At 46.6% G+C, this 14,916-nt stretch overlaps 3 protein-coding genes across 5 annotated transcripts; 1 reads left to right on the top strand and 2 right to left on the bottom strand.

The window, feature by feature from the left end:
- Positions 1-3,635: 3,635 nt before the first annotated feature.
- Positions 3,636-5,267, bottom strand: LOC120702611 (GDSL esterase/lipase APG-like). The gene is made up of 3 exons (XM_039986471.1): positions 4,804-5,267; positions 4,462-4,695; positions 3,636-4,350 (listed from the first exon to the last, which is right to left on the bottom strand). Exons 1-3 carry the CDS (start codon positions 5,188-5,190, stop codon positions 3,898-3,900), a joined length of 1,074 nt encoding a protein of 357 aa, XP_039842405.1. The 5' UTR covers positions 5,191-5,267; the 3' UTR covers positions 3,636-3,897.
- Positions 5,268-9,319: 4,052 nt separating this feature from the next.
- LOC120704962 (immediate early response gene 5 protein-like) lies at positions 9,320-10,027 on the bottom strand. Its single transcript, XM_039989513.1, has one exon. The coding sequence runs from the start codon at positions 10,025-10,027 to the stop codon at positions 9,320-9,322; it is 708 nt and encodes a 235-aa protein (XP_039845447.1).
- A 397-nt stretch (positions 10,028-10,424) lies between these two features.
- LOC120702609 (RNA-binding protein 2-like) lies at positions 10,425-14,436 on the top strand. 3 transcript variants are annotated; one of them, XM_039986468.1, is made up of 6 exons: positions 10,425-10,619; positions 11,514-11,779; positions 11,865-12,219; positions 12,305-12,366; positions 13,580-13,661; positions 14,036-14,436. In XM_039986468.1, exons 1-6 carry the CDS (start codon positions 10,571-10,573, stop codon positions 14,131-14,133), a joined length of 912 nt encoding a protein of 303 aa, XP_039842402.1. In that variant the 5' UTR covers positions 10,425-10,570; the 3' UTR covers positions 14,134-14,436. The 3 variants fall into 3 exon arrangements, with proteins under 3 accessions (XP_039842402.1, XP_039842401.1, XP_039842403.1); XM_039986467.1 differs by having other exon boundaries at positions 11,511-11,779; XM_039986469.1 differs by lacking the exon at positions 14,036-14,436 and adding an exon at positions 13,852-14,018 and having other exon boundaries at positions 11,511-11,779.
- Positions 14,437-14,916: the final 480 nt, after the last annotated feature.

Genomic DNA, 14,916 nt, shown 5'->3' with positions numbered 1-14,916 from the left:
TTACTCTGGGGCTCAAATGACTTTGTTGTCCCGCCCAAAGTTTTTGGATGTGTTTGTTTTGTTCATGACTATAGAAATAATGTAGGCAAACTTGATCCTCGTGCTCTCAAGTGGGTATTTGTTGGTTACTCTCCTACTCAAAAGGGTTGTAAATGTTGGTGTCCTTCTGAGCGTCGTTTTTTTGCCAGTATGGATGTAACTTTTCGGGAACATGAATTTTATTATGGCTTAGGCAATAATATTGTCTTTAGTTTGTCTCCTCCTGAAGTGCAACAAGAGGGGGAGAGTAATGGAGGTATTCTTGTGGGATCCATTCTTGTTCCTACTTCAGGCACTTCTCATGGTGTCAATCCTTTTTTGAGCCAGGGGGAGAAAATTAATGGTAGTGGTAGTCATAGTTCTTGCCATGGAGATATGCAGACTAGTCTACCTTCTCAAAATATAGTCCCTTATGCATGGTGACCCAGGTAATAATCCACAAGATTCTCTTAATCCTTCTAATGCTCCTACTAGCACTTTAGAGCAGGGTGAAAATCAATTATCTACTGAACCTTCTCTTGAAAATGATTTACCCATTGCCCTAAGAAAGCCAACTAGATCTTCCAATGTTCCAGCACGTCTCAAAGATTATGTTGGTCACAAATATGATATTGCCAATTTTGTCTCATACAAAAACTGTAGCCCATTTTTCCAAAGTTTCATTGCCTCTCTAGATGCTATATCCATACCCAATGACTGGAAATCAGCTAAAGATGATTCAAAATGGAAGGAAGCAATGCTGGAAGAGATGAGGGCTTTGGAGAAAAATAAAACTTGGGAGCTTGTGGATCTACCACCAGGTAAGGAACTAGTAGAATGTAAATGGGTTTTCACTATCAAACATACACCTAATGGGAAGGTGGATAGATATAAAGCTCGTCTTGTTGCAAAGGGATATACCCAGACTTATGGAATTGATTATGACGAGACTTTCGCACCGGTGGCTAAGATGAATTCTGTCAGGACACTTATATCTTGTGCTGCAAACTTAGATTGGGACATCTATCAAATGGATGTAAAAATGCATTTCTACATGGAGATCTTCATGAGGAAGTATACATGCATGTTCCACCTGGTTTTGAAACAAATCAAACTAAGGGCAAGGTACTTCGCTTGCATAAATCCCTGTATGGATTGAAGCAGTCACTGAGGGCTTGGTTCGATCGTTTTAGGCAATCAATGCTCAAGAGAGGTTATCTTCAAAGCAATGCAGATCATACATTGTTCTATAAGCATGCTATAGGTAAAGTGGCCATTCTGATTGTCTATGTGGATGATATAGTGATTACTGGGGATGATTCCACTGAGATTTCAGCGTTGAAAAATTATCTTGCACAAGAGTTTGAAGTGAAAGATTTAGGGCACTTAAGGTACTTTCTTGGAATTGAGATCTCTCGTGGTTCTAAGGGTATATTTCTTTCTCAACGGAAATATGTCCTAGATTTGTTAAAAGAAGCTGGTATGCTTGGATGTCGACCTGCAGCCACGCCAGTTGAGCAAAATCATCGTCTAAGTAAAGATGTGGGGACTCCAGTGAATCGAGAGAATTACCAAAGGTTAGTTGGTAGACTTATTTACCTTTCTCACACACGACCTGACATTGCATATGCTGTGAGCGTGGTAAGCCAATTTATGCATGATCCTAAATCTTCACATATGGATGCTGTGTATCGAATTTTACGATATCTCAAAGGTTGTCCTGGGAAGGGGCTTTTATACACTCGCCAGGGAGACTTACAAGTTGAATGTTATGCCGATGCTGATTAGGCTGGTTCTTTAGATGATAGACGATCGACTTCTGGGTATTGTACCTTTGTTGGAGGTAACCTGGTTTCATGGCGAAGTAAGAAACAAAGTGTTGTTGCAAGATCAACTGCTGAAGCAGAGTTTCGATCCATGGCACATGGCGTATGTGAATTATTGTGGTTACAAATCTTATTAATGGAGTTACGGCTATTTAAGAGCAAGCCCTTGATGTTATATTGTGACAATAAGGCGGCTATTGATATTGCTAATAACCCCAGTGCAGCATGATCGAACCAAACACATTGAAATTGATCGACACTTCATTAAGGAGAAGCTTGACGAAGGGATTATTCGTTTGCCATATGTAACTTCAACTAGCCAAGTAGCAGATGTCCTAACGAAAGGGTTGCCAGAAAAATTATTTTCATCATTTTGTAGCAAGATGGGTCTACATGATGTATTCGCCCCATCTTGAGGGAGAGTGTTGAGGTGTAAATACTATATATATGCTAGGGATTAAACTATAAAAAGTATTTTAGATGTACATGAGGGACAGAGAAGCATCGACAGAGGCTAGTTCAGTTTTTTCCCCCACTCAGTTCTTGCCTTTGTTCCTCTCCTCACAACCCTAGATCCTGAAATCCTTCAAATCTCTCCAATTAATCTTCAATAGGCTGGACCGCCGCTCGCCCAGTCGTCGCCGCCAGGGAAGGAAGATCTCGAGCAAGGGAGGAGATCGGGAGAGAGTTTCTCTTCGAGAGAAGGGAAATGTTTTTTTTTTGGAGAAGGGAAAGGTTGGAGGAGAGAAAGAGAGCGGCTGAGCCTCCAGCGGGAGGGCAGTTTGTCAATAAGCCGAGCTCGAGCGTGACAATAACACCCATCGATGATCATATCATATAGTATTAGAAATAATATAATAAAATAAAACTATATACTGAGATTAGTTTAAAAGATTGATTTAATTCGAATAATCGACAAGCAAAAAAAAGGTTGGCTTGCTCATCATACCACGGGACGAGCATGTATTTTTTAGATTACACAATACAACCCAAACACTCACAACGTACGCGCACCTAACACATGTATGCAAATCCTATCCCTATAAGCATCTTCGAAGATTGAGCCGGCAAATCCTCGAGATTGACGAAGTCACCACAAACGTCTCGTTGTCGATGGAAACGTCGTCTACCACTGAATGCACAACACCGTTAAATCCCAGAGTATCCGCTCTCATGGAGAGTCGAACTCAGAACCTCAGGTGCTACCAAGACTTTTGTAACCATTAGGCTGCATGCGGACGAGCATGCATGCTAATATGGTGGGCACCCTCGTCGTTGCTAAAGTCAAGATCGTGATGACAGGGAAATTTTTTGAGGAAGGAGGATGGTTGGCATGTATGAAATTGTTAAGAAGTGCTAGAGGTCAAAATTTTGTTTGAAAAGATTTTGATCGAGATGTTGTCATGTGAAATTTAATTATGTCGTGATGAAAACCGATAAGGGAAATAAATGCTTCACAGTATCACCTATAGGAATGTGCAAGTATATTAGCTAGCATCATAACAAATTGTTTCAGCTAAAAAAAAATTGTGCGCGCTGGGTACGGCCAAATTCATCCTTGTATCCTCATCTGGAGCACCTCCCGGCTCCTGCAGCCGCTCCAGTCCAGCGCCGCCGCCACTCCAGATAGGATCTCTCGGCTTGGGAGGGAGGAGGCAACCGGTTGCAATCTTGCAGATTTCTGCCTTGGTATACTGCCTACGGATGGCCGCTGACATAGAAGAACTAAACTGTTGGAACCTCTCCTGACGGCTGACGCAGGCGCGCGCGCACACAAATGCCAAGTTAAACTTGATAATAAACAAAAGGCTTCATTTTGATGTGGCTTATACAGTAGTAGTTTCCTGAGACATTAACATCATTCGGTTTTTTTTAAAGAGAAGAGTAATTTTACAGAATCTAGAGACACCTAGTGATAACTTTGTGTTATTTTCTCTCAGGATGCGCACAATGATGTAGCTTGTAGCCTGTTTCATCCAAGGACACTGCCCTGCACACAAACAGGTGCAGCAGTAGCAGCTCCGGCCGGTGACCGACCGAGCCGAGTGGTTTATTACGTGACGAGGATGAGGCCCTCGGTGATGAGCGAGTCGGCGATGACTTGGTTGGCCGCCTCCGACGGGTGGACGGCGTCCCAGAACACGTAGGACGTGGCGTTGGGGCACGTCCCCACCGACTTGGGGTTGCAGAGGAGCACCGTCGTCTCCACCGTCCCCGTCCCGCAGCACCCGCGCCGCGCCTCCGTGAAGCCCTGCGCCTGCGGGTTCGTGGCCAGGTCGTAGAGCGGCGTGTAGATGTCGAACACGGCGATCTTGAGGTCCGGGTACCGGCTCGACAGCGCGTCCACGGTGGCGTTCATCTTCCGGTTGAAGCTCTGGGCGTCGCGGTTGAGCCTCGCCACGCACCCGCCGCCGCCGTGCCCGAACAGCGTGATCGACGCCGGCAGGCACCCCAGCGGCGGCAGCGACGTCACGCCGATGCGCCGCGCCCCCATGCCGTAGAGTTGCTGCAAGCAGACGGCCATCATCAGAACCATCGAAGGTTGTGTTATAGATGATCTATCCGGCCGGATCGGAACACGTCGCCGGCGATGATCGAGATCGAGCCGCTAGCTCACCGAGACGGTGTTGCTGAAGATGGCGACGAGGCGGTCGGAGAACTGGTCGGCGGTCTGGGTCTTGAAGAGCAGGGGGTTGATGTAGTAGTTCTGGACGAAGTCGCTGGCGCCGGCGCTGATGATGTACAGCGCGCCGGTGACGATGGACCGGGCCTGGCCGGCGCCGGCCACCGCCGCCAGCTTCGACTGGTACTCCTTGAAGTACTCCAGCTGCTGGGACAGCGGGATCGCGTGCTGGCCATGTCACACAGATCAGACCAGCATTTTGTTTGTTCGTGCCAAGATGAGATCTTGGAATCCTTGGGAATGTCAGTCACTGATGATGATGTGATGTGTACTTACATACATGAGTGCCGTGTGGTCGTAGTACCCGGACCCTGCGGACGCGAAGTTGGCGCCGATCAGGAGGTTCTGCCCGGACGCCTGCGGGCTGAGGTACGCCGCCGGGTAGGTGGTGAACCCCAGCGTGTCGGCGGTGATGTCGGTGGCGAGCTTGCCGTTGCAGAAGCGCCCCGTGGCGGCGTGGTTGGCGAAGTCCCTGCCGTAGGGCGGGAAGTTGGCCTTGATGATGGTGTGGAGATAGTCGTTGTTCCCGACGTCCACCGACGAGTCGCCGAACGTCATCACCGCCGGCACCAGCGGCTGCGCGCCGCCGCCGAGGGCGCCCACCACGAGGAGCAGCGCCGCGCCCAGCAACCACCTCGCCTGCACCGTCGCCGCCGGAGCCATCTGACGAGCGTTCTGAGAGACTCGAACCACGTCTTTGGTGTAACGGAACCGCTGTGTCCTGTGAGCTTTATTATACTACTAGTTATGCCTCCACACACACACACACACACACACACAAGCTGAGCTGAATCACACTAGTGCAGTGATTAATGGAGTTTGTTAGGGGTCCATAACCACAGGCATGTGAGCAACTGTCCTGACAAGCACCCGAGCTTAATCCTGTAGGCCCCAGCTGTCTGTCATCCAGAGCCGCTGTTCTTCCAGACCAGGGCATGGTGCAGCAGGCATGATGAGACCTTGCCAATGCAAGATGGCACGCGCTCATGGCGACCCGCCGAGTCCGGTCCACGCTGCCCTGCCTCGCAGTGCATATCCGCCATTGATTCATGCTCCCCATCTGCAATGGCGACTATTAATTGGGGTGATGGCGAGGCACCGAGCACTGGGGTGGTTGAGGCGGTGCTGACGCTGCGACGAACTTGACGACGCACCACGCTGGATGCTCCAGCGCCCAGAATGAAACGCTCATTCAGGAACAGGGGTGAGATCAGGAGCACCAACAGCCACCACGCAACCACTGGTCAGTTATTGCTGCACATGTTGGGATACTGGGACTTGGTTATGCAGCTGCAGTTGGAGGCTTGGACTGGAGCTCGTGCATTCTGGGTCCAGTCCGGCCGGGGGAGAAAAAAGGTCATGAGCACCGGAGGACAGTGGGTCTGTGCTGAACCGCTGAAGAAGAAACAGGTGCAGAACAGCTACTGGAATGGAGGTGGATTTGAAGATCTTCCAAGTACAGGGTGCCAGCGGGGAAGAATTTAGTATCATCATTGAGCTTGAAAATGCCCCAATGGCCAATGCTGCCCCAGCTCCAGACTTCCTTCAATGCCAGTGAACTACTATACCGGCAACCAGACACATCTCTTCAGTCTTCGCCGAGATCAGAGATAATTGTTTGCACGAGATGTCAGATTGAGATTGAATGCGCTGCAAAGATGCTGAGCCGCTGAGGGAGCAGAGCAGAATCCAGTGACCTGGCTCTGTTTAGATGCGTAAACTTTTGGGTGTAAAGTACTGTAATACTTTCGTTTATATTTGGTAATCATTACTCGTCATGGGTTAATTAGGCTCAAAAGATTCGTCTCGCAAATTATAGACAAATTGTGTAATTAGTTATTTTATCTAGCTACATTTAATACTTCATGCATGCATTGAAACATTCGATGTGATGGGGAATCTTGTAAAATTTTGGAATTTTGAAGGCAACTGAACAAGGCCCTGGTAAATTATTGTGGAAAGTTTCTAGCAGGGTACTGGTTGGCTGCTTTGAGTTCAGGTGCTGAAGAATCTATTTTCAGATGGTGGATGCAGTAGCCTGGTACAGTGCATATACTACTCTTGTCCTTGTAGATTTTCCCTTTTTTCTGATAAAGGACCTTGTAGTTGTAGATTGTTGATGGAGGCTAAGATGCATGGATGCACGAAGACCATTCCTAGAAACAGCTAACATGGGGCGCCGTTTAACCTTGAAGCTAAGATGAGCTTTTCCGGTTATACCTAACGAGCATGTTGATTTCGACACATAACTGTATCGTGCAAATGCTATGGCTTTGAATGTTGCCCTCCTGTCCGCCTTACGATATAGCTGGCAGCAGCATGCTCATCAAACGAGCAATATGACTTAAACAGTGCTAGGTTTGTTGAGAAACTTCAGATGCAAAATGGAAGAAAAGGAACATGAACAACTATGAGAAGCGAGGTGGAGTGGAACTGAGGGAGTAAATCACCAAACTAAGACAATACATTGATGCTGTACAAACCTGTAAGGAGCAAAATGCACTGTAGGCAAGTAAGTCATTGAACATGCAAATGATCAAACGAGTCACAAAACTTAACTTGGTGGAATGCCATGAAGGCAACTATCCATGATCCAAGTAAATACACAGGCAAAGGTCATGAGAGAATGGTTAGAAACTGCGAAAAATGCGAGAAATCCTCCCGAAGAGGGATTAAACCTGCAAAAGAGAGTTGCTTCCCAATATAATTAAAAACGAATGTCTTCAGACTGGACATTGATGGACCATTGCAAGATTATTAGAGAAATGGTCAAATTTCATATTCTTGAAATCAACATTGACAGCATAGCTAATAAGAGCCATCAGTGCACAACAGCACAAGTCGCAAGGATAATCTCGAAGAGAAGCAGTGACATTATTGAGAAACGTCAAGAATCTCAACAAGTACATAAGCCTTTCCCTCTTTCAACATAATGTACGAAAAATCATATAGCAATAGATAAGAAACTCAAATTTTGAATGAATTTGAGTTGATATAATGGGCCATGTTTATGCGGATATGAAATTTTCTGCAGCGGTTTACTCTTTTAGAGTAATGGGAAATGAATACATCAAATAAGGAAAGACAGGGAAACATAAATTATATACAAGCATAATTGGCATCAAAATCTCAGATTCTGCTGCTTTATAGAACAGCAACAGTGCTCTTGTTAAATAAATGTTCCATGACGGTCATTGGACTAAGAAAATAGTTAACGGCATCCCATCATGTTTTCAGCTTATCCAATATCTCCCCTCCCAAGCTGACAAGCATCCTAAAAACATGACCATATTACTGGCAAATATTCAGAGTTAACAACTGAGACATCTGAACGCAAATGTAAAAGACAATAAAGGTTTAAGTGATATAATATTAACAGGTACCTTAATTAACTGTTCAACTAAATCTTTCACAAGAAAAAACAAACAAACTGTTCAAATAATCCCATGTGGAACAATGAACATAAACAGGGACATACATAACAATGTTTAATTAGCAGAAAAATCAGTTGGATGTCACATCATTGCATTCATATTTCTACAAGGGGTGTGTTTAGATGCCCCAAACCCCCCCCCCCCAAATCCAAACTTTCCATCACATCTCCATCACATCGAAACATTAAATATAGCAAATGACCCATGCATTGAGTACTAAATGTAGGTAAATAAAAAAACTAATTGCATAGTTTTGATGTACGCTGCGAGACGAATCTTTTGAGCCTAGTTAGGTCATGGTAGGACAATATTTACCACAAACAAACGAAAAGTGCTACAGTGTGTTACAGTATCCGATGTGACTTTTTCTCCCACTTTTCCAGGGATCTAAACACAACCAAGAAGAAAATCTTCTCTCTCTCTATCTATCTATCTTTTCCAAACACTGTAATGCAGTTATTGCAATGAACAAAAAATAAGAAAAATTTCTAAAAGGTCATTCATCATAGACTGAGTTATGAAGCAATTTGGCATTTATTCATTGAAAAGCGTTATGGGTCACTTACATACTTACAGGATCCATTAACTCATCATAGATACAAAGGACAGAACATTTGTGGAACAGTGACAGTGCAGCTACTATCATGAAACACACAAGAATGAATCATCCTGTCCTTATCAAGCAATGAGTCAAAAATAAGAGCATTCAGTTGTCTTTATCATCATTGAATTGCTATGAACTGTACTTTGACGCGCAAGACTACAGATCGAACACAAACACCCTGTTCGGCAGGCTGGAGCTGGAGGCTGGAGCTGGAGTGGTGTGAGAGAAAAATACTGTTACCTGGCTGGTGGCTGGAGGAATGTGAGAGGGAAACACTGTAGAGCTGGAGCTCTAACCACCAGCCGAACACAGTGAAAATGTTCTGTGGGTGGTTTAAGCCTGCAATACTGCTTACTAGTATCTCAGTCAACAGAAAGTGTTCCAGCATTTTGTGGAAGGTATGTTCCACTACAATGTTACTAACCGCTCAACAAAATATGAAACTGACTAGTAATACCAGCATTCTAAGCATATATATTACCAATTCTGGTCTGCACTGAAATTGCAAGTGCAACTCATCCATCGGGGGAAAAAATCATGCAATTCTGACTGTAAGATGGGATAATTTACAAATGAAGCAATTGATGCTATATATAGAAGTGAGCAAATCTTTCACTGTCACTAGGATCACCATCCAGAAAGGCACATACGACTGCGATCTGAAAATGATCCAACTCGTATGCAACCTCTCCAACCTGTCAAACAAACCACGCACCACGTCTCGCACATGCTTTACAGCAGGTTCAGACATTCATCACGACCTGCTTCCATACTGCGCCGATGGCAAGAACGGCACCGCCATGAGGCCAGTCACCGCCCAAGGCTTCCCATCAGCTCCCTCCTGCGCGCCGGCATCACCGCCGCCTTCGTTCTGCACAACACCATTGGAACTGAACTCTTCCGGATCGCAAGGTCTCGCCGTGGCGTAGCTGTCGCATTGCACCGCGGTTGTCTCGCCCGCGCCGGCCTCACCCTTCCCTTCACCCACCGAGGCAGGCGGCTCCGGCGCCGCGACGCCACGCCCGCAGCCCGGCGGGAACCTCCGCACGGCCGAGACGCGGCGCGCCGAGGCAGGCGGCTTCGGCTTCGGCGCCGCGACGTCACGCCCGCAGCCCGGCGGGTACCTCCGCACGGCCGAGACGCGGCGCGCGGTTGTCACCGCCGCCGCGGCCTCCCCTCCGCTCCCCACGCCGGGACCGGGCCCCGCGGCCCCGGAGGAGGAGGCGGCCGCGGGGCGGGCTCGCTTTGGCTGCGGTGCCGGTGGGGCGGTTCTGTTGGCCGCGCGCGCGAGGGAGGGGTTCGGAAGCGGGGGTTCGGATGCGGCGGCGGCGGCGGTTGCCTGAAGCGGATGTCGAGGGGGAAGCCTCGCGGCGGCATTGGTGCGGCGACCGCAGCCCGGCGGGAACCGGCGGAAGGCGGACGCGCGGCGATCGGCGGGAGGGTCGGCGACGCTGGCGAGCATCGCGAGGGGCCGGGGCGTACGGGCGGCGGCGGCGGCGGTCGGTCGGTCGGTGCGGCGAAGATTGCCGGGGAAGTAAAGGCGTTGTCTATTTGTTTTTGCGCCGGTTGTCCTGTTCCCAATTTTTCATCGAACTGCTTTTTATTGGGTTACATCTCCGAACTCGATTCAATTTTTTTTAAGTAAGAAGGAGATGAGGCGCCCCGTCGAGCCGGCGCTCGAACCGCGGCGGGCAGCGTGAGCCCCCGCTCAGTTCTCAACTCGATTCAATTTCAAATTACCTTTCAAAAACCGTGTCGAATTGGGATTTTTTTTAGGGATGTGTCGAATTGAGAATAGGATGCATTATTTCCAGTCGTGGGCCGTGAGCCCCTCCCCAGAATCAGGCCAGCCCAATCTCCTCGCCCAGTCTCTACCACATCGTCCCCAGGGCCGCAATTTCCTGTGCGCTGTCTAGTCCCTACCCGCATCGCTCAACCTCCCGGTGTGGAAGTCGCCGGCGCCGGCGCCGTCCACCGTCCCAGCTCGCCGGACTCCGCGCTGCCCATGGCAGATCGCTATCGCGACTACGCCCCTCACCCCTCCTACGAAAGAGGTACCACGCCCGCTCTCTCTCTCACGCGACGAACCGGGGCATGGTTGTACTGTCCGTTTTGCGCGGACAAATATTTGTATGATAGATTTGTGCTTGTTATTGATTGTCGGTAGTCTGCAAATCTCGTAGACGCAATTGAAGGTTTGGGGCTATCAGGGATCAGGAAGGGGGGGGGGGGCGAGTGAGCATCATCGCCGACCAAATTGATACTGAAATTTAGGTTTCACCTGCTCACGGTTTCTAGGCATTGCCTTTCCGATTGCGTCTCTGAGAACGCGTCATATTTTCTGGAAGAACAAATTTAATCGAGCTGTACTGCTGCACGTAGTGCCCTTGCAAGAGTATAGTGCAGACCCGCTTTCCTTATTTTCTTACTGTAAGGCCTCCCTTTTTTTTAAGATAATGGAACCGTTCCTCCTGCCCTCTTAGGCTTACGCCCTTACCAGTAAGATGTTAAGACTTGAGATGTCCAGAATGTGTAAAGCTATTGGAAATTTGTTTTAAGAGGCCATGTGGCGTGATGACCAAGTGACATGGGAGACCGGATTGCAATATCAGGCTACTATTCTGAGTGTTAAGTTTTGAATATTGTAGATTAGATGATTTGTTATAGCACACTGCACTTTGGTTTGGATAGATTTTACTTTTTTGTAGCTTATAATTAGAAAAAGTGTGAGGCTAGTTTTCAGGCAGAGTTATACACCGCAAAGATGAATATATAGGTGTGTGTATGCTTTGATAGCACATGGCGTGATGAGACACTTTTCATGTTTTTCCTCTTCCTTTTCTTTTCTTCTTCTTGGGTTTTGAAAAAGGCATTTATTCTTGCATTAGAACTGATCATCATGTGTTTTGTTGCCATTAGTTAACTTCTTAGCTTCATTTGATTAGCAGATCCACAGGGTGGTTATCCTGAGTATCTTCCACCTGAGGGCTCTTTAGCAGCTTATTATGCTTCAAGATCTTCTAGTCTACCGGGTGTACCAGATGTTCTTAGAAACAATGCAAGTCTACCGGGTGTACCAGATGTTCTTAGAAACAATGCAAGTCTACCGGGCGTACCAGATGTTCTTAGAAACAATGCAAGTCTACCGGGTGGACCAGATGTTCTTAGAAACAATGCAAGTCTACCGGGTGGACCAGATGTTCTTAGAAACAATGTAATATAACTAACATCTAGATGATTCATTAGTAAGAGGAAGGCAACCACCTTTATCTCACATATCACTTTGTTTTGATCTGCAGGTAGCGTTTCCACCAAGGGTTTATGGTTATGGTTCGGATGGTCCAGGAGTAGTTAATCCTGCTGTGCCTGGCCTAAGTGGACTACATGCTGTAGCTAGGGCACACGGACTTAGTCCTTTGGAAGACCCATCTTTGGCTGGGCTGAGTGGACTAGCTCCAGCCAGGGCACTGGGACCTAGTATTTTGGAAGAACCGTCTGTAATGGGGAGAAGTTCATCTCTAGGCAAAGGTGTTGGTATTCCAGATGTGGAGCGCCACAGTCCACTTCCAAACTTTGACGGGCCATCAGAAAATGAATCCAACATTCTTTTTGTTGATTGTCTCCCTACTGATTGCACAAGGAGAGAAGTAGCCCGTATCCTTCCCACTTAGCATTCTTTTGCATCATATTTTCATGCTTTGCAAGTTTCATTTTTGCAAGCCTTAACTTTTGCTGGAAGATTTGTTTCGGCCCTTCGATGGTTTCAAGGACATCAGAGTAGTGCACAAGGAGCCCAGGCGTGTATGTACTTGCCTGTTAATGCATCATTTCTTCTCACTTGATTTTTTTGTCTAATTATTCTTCTCATTGCATCATTTCTTTTAATGCTGTTCATTCCATTGCAAATCTGCACATTGCATTTAATTCATATTTTTGAACTTGGTTTATGTTAAGATATGGTGAAATTTATAGTGCACTAATTTCAAAAGCAAGAAAGCTGCATTTATTTATTGAGAGGTTTGTGCGAGAGAGCAAAGAAAATAAAACAGGAAAAACTATGAAGGGATGCCCAGATGCAAGAGCCTCAGGAGCTTATGACAGATCTAAGATTCTTAGCACCTGCTTCTACCCATAGCCTGGCAATATCCTTGACTTGGCAAATGAGTTGGCAATATCCTTTTCTATTTGTTGAAAGTTGAAAGATTTTAGAAATTTCCCCCCTCTTTACATTGTTTGCAGATTGTGGTCATTGGGTATAGATAGACTTGATTTTCTTCTTCATGGCCATCTGACACAGATCCATTGTGTTGTGTCTATCAAATTTAGAGTGTCTCCACGTTCCAAATGAGCCATTCTTAGGGATTGTTTCCTTCATGGCCACTGTACGTAGGTTTGTTGGGGTGTGTTTCTTTAGCTTGGTTGTTTTCTAGGGAAGGTACTTGCTGCCAGTATGATAGTGCATTCCAAACAGCTAGGGACTAATTGCAGTGAAACAACAGATAATTGGTTGTTGCCAAGGATTGCATGCATGATGGGACGAAAAATAAATTTTGGGCCCTGCCCCAGCTAGTAGCGGCTCAGCTGGCAATATCTTGCCTTGGATTGCTAGCCAAGCAAAGAGCATGTATTTAGAGGGTTCCCAATCAATATATAATGTTCAGAAAGTCCATGGTGGGTTATCCATGGCATTGAGATCACTCACCATAGACTCAACTTCATATGTATTTATACATTGAATTAAATAGGAAATAAGCTAGCTCTATATATTGATTGTGTTTGAAAGTGATGTCAAATTTTACTCATTTTCTTTTGCTGCTCATATTTTTCTTTCAAGGCATTCTTCATTTCCTTGGGTGCTACATAAACAGCTTTTCTTTACCACAGCATTCCTTATTCATGCTTTGGTGGTAGTCCGTTGTTACTGTGTTAGTGGGTTTCTTTTCATTTGTTCATTATATCGTTCATTTGATTGTCCTAAACTTTATTGTATATTGGTTCCTGCTGTTACTTGCAGAGTGGTGACAAGGCTTATGTCCTGTGCTTTGTGGAGTTTGAGAATGCAAAATGTGCACGCGCTGCTATGCATAAACTCCGAGGTCCTTTTTCTTGTGCCTCTGATTTGTTTCATTCATGTGTTGATTTCATATTCCTGCATATCCTTGAGTGGAGTGTAGGCGTTATTCACCCTCATTTCGAATCACCATGGTAAAATAAAGTTTGAATAGGGATTGCAGGAATGGGAAATATAAATGGACTTTATATTGGTGTCATCCTTTTTTTTTTCAGAATATGCATATCGGGAGACTTTATATTTATGCCATCCTGAATGCTGTCTTGAAATACTTGCTATCCATGGATACTGCTGACTGTTCTCTCCAGCAGTTACCGGACAGGCCTCTAACTATTTTTTACCATGTAAAAGAGTTTCAGATAGATTTGCAGAGACTGATCTTCCACCTGATCTTTGCAGCATACCGCTTTGATGACAGGAAGCCTAACTCCCCGTTCCTTAAGATCCAATTCGCAAGGTTCCCTTTCCGTCTGCCTGCTGCCCAGGACGATCGCTGATTGCTGCCTTCCGTCATCCTCTAGCTAGAAATATAGTCCGTGCGGTGGGGATCTTTAGATGACCTGTGATCAGCCTGTATGTAACAGTAATGGGCAGTTGACTGATGATGCCTTTCAGAAGTCTTGTGTGACACCAACACAAATGGAATTGTGCGATGTGTGCCTTTCTTTGCACCCATTCACCCCTTTTCTGCAGATTAGAGTTTTCGTCACCGTCAAATATGTTCGAGATAATGGGCATTTTAACTGTTGGTGAGTAATTCTGTACGTGACGGCAGGTAAATGCCGAAAATGTATCTTGTCTTTTCTTTTCTTTTTTTCCCATTGGGCAGGAATGTATCCTGTGTTTTTGTGAAGACTGAAGAAAGACACCTTGTCGTCGATATGATCCCAGCACCTCCACCAGGGTCCAGACTCCAGACTCGAGAGCTTTCAATTGGAGATTTGGAGGCAGGTTGCCGTCCAAGCCTCGCATCCGGCACAAAAAGCCTTTGTAAATGTCGGCATCGTTCACCTCGGCGTCAGTCGGTTCGCCGTCGGATTTGAAGGGCGCATGGACGACGGAGAGGTCAGCGGCGACGCCGGGCCGGCGAGGAGGACCTGCTTGTCCGGCGCTTTCGCCGTCGCCGTCACCTTGGAAATCTCGCCGGAGTCCAGAGGCTTGACTGAACTTTCCAGGCCAAGACACGGCCCATCCCGTCGCCAATTGCCATCGGAGTTACTGTGGCTAGTCAAGTAGTCACGAATGGCTCACACTGTGGTCCAGTGACGTTTAGCTCATGA

This window comes from Panicum virgatum, chromosome 4K (assembly GCF_016808335.1).
Source record: "Panicum virgatum strain AP13 chromosome 4K, P.virgatum_v5, whole genome shotgun sequence".
Lineage (NCBI taxonomy): Eukaryota > Viridiplantae > Streptophyta > Magnoliopsida > Poales > Poaceae > Panicum > Panicum virgatum.
This window is presented reverse-complemented; position numbering and strand designations above follow the sequence as displayed.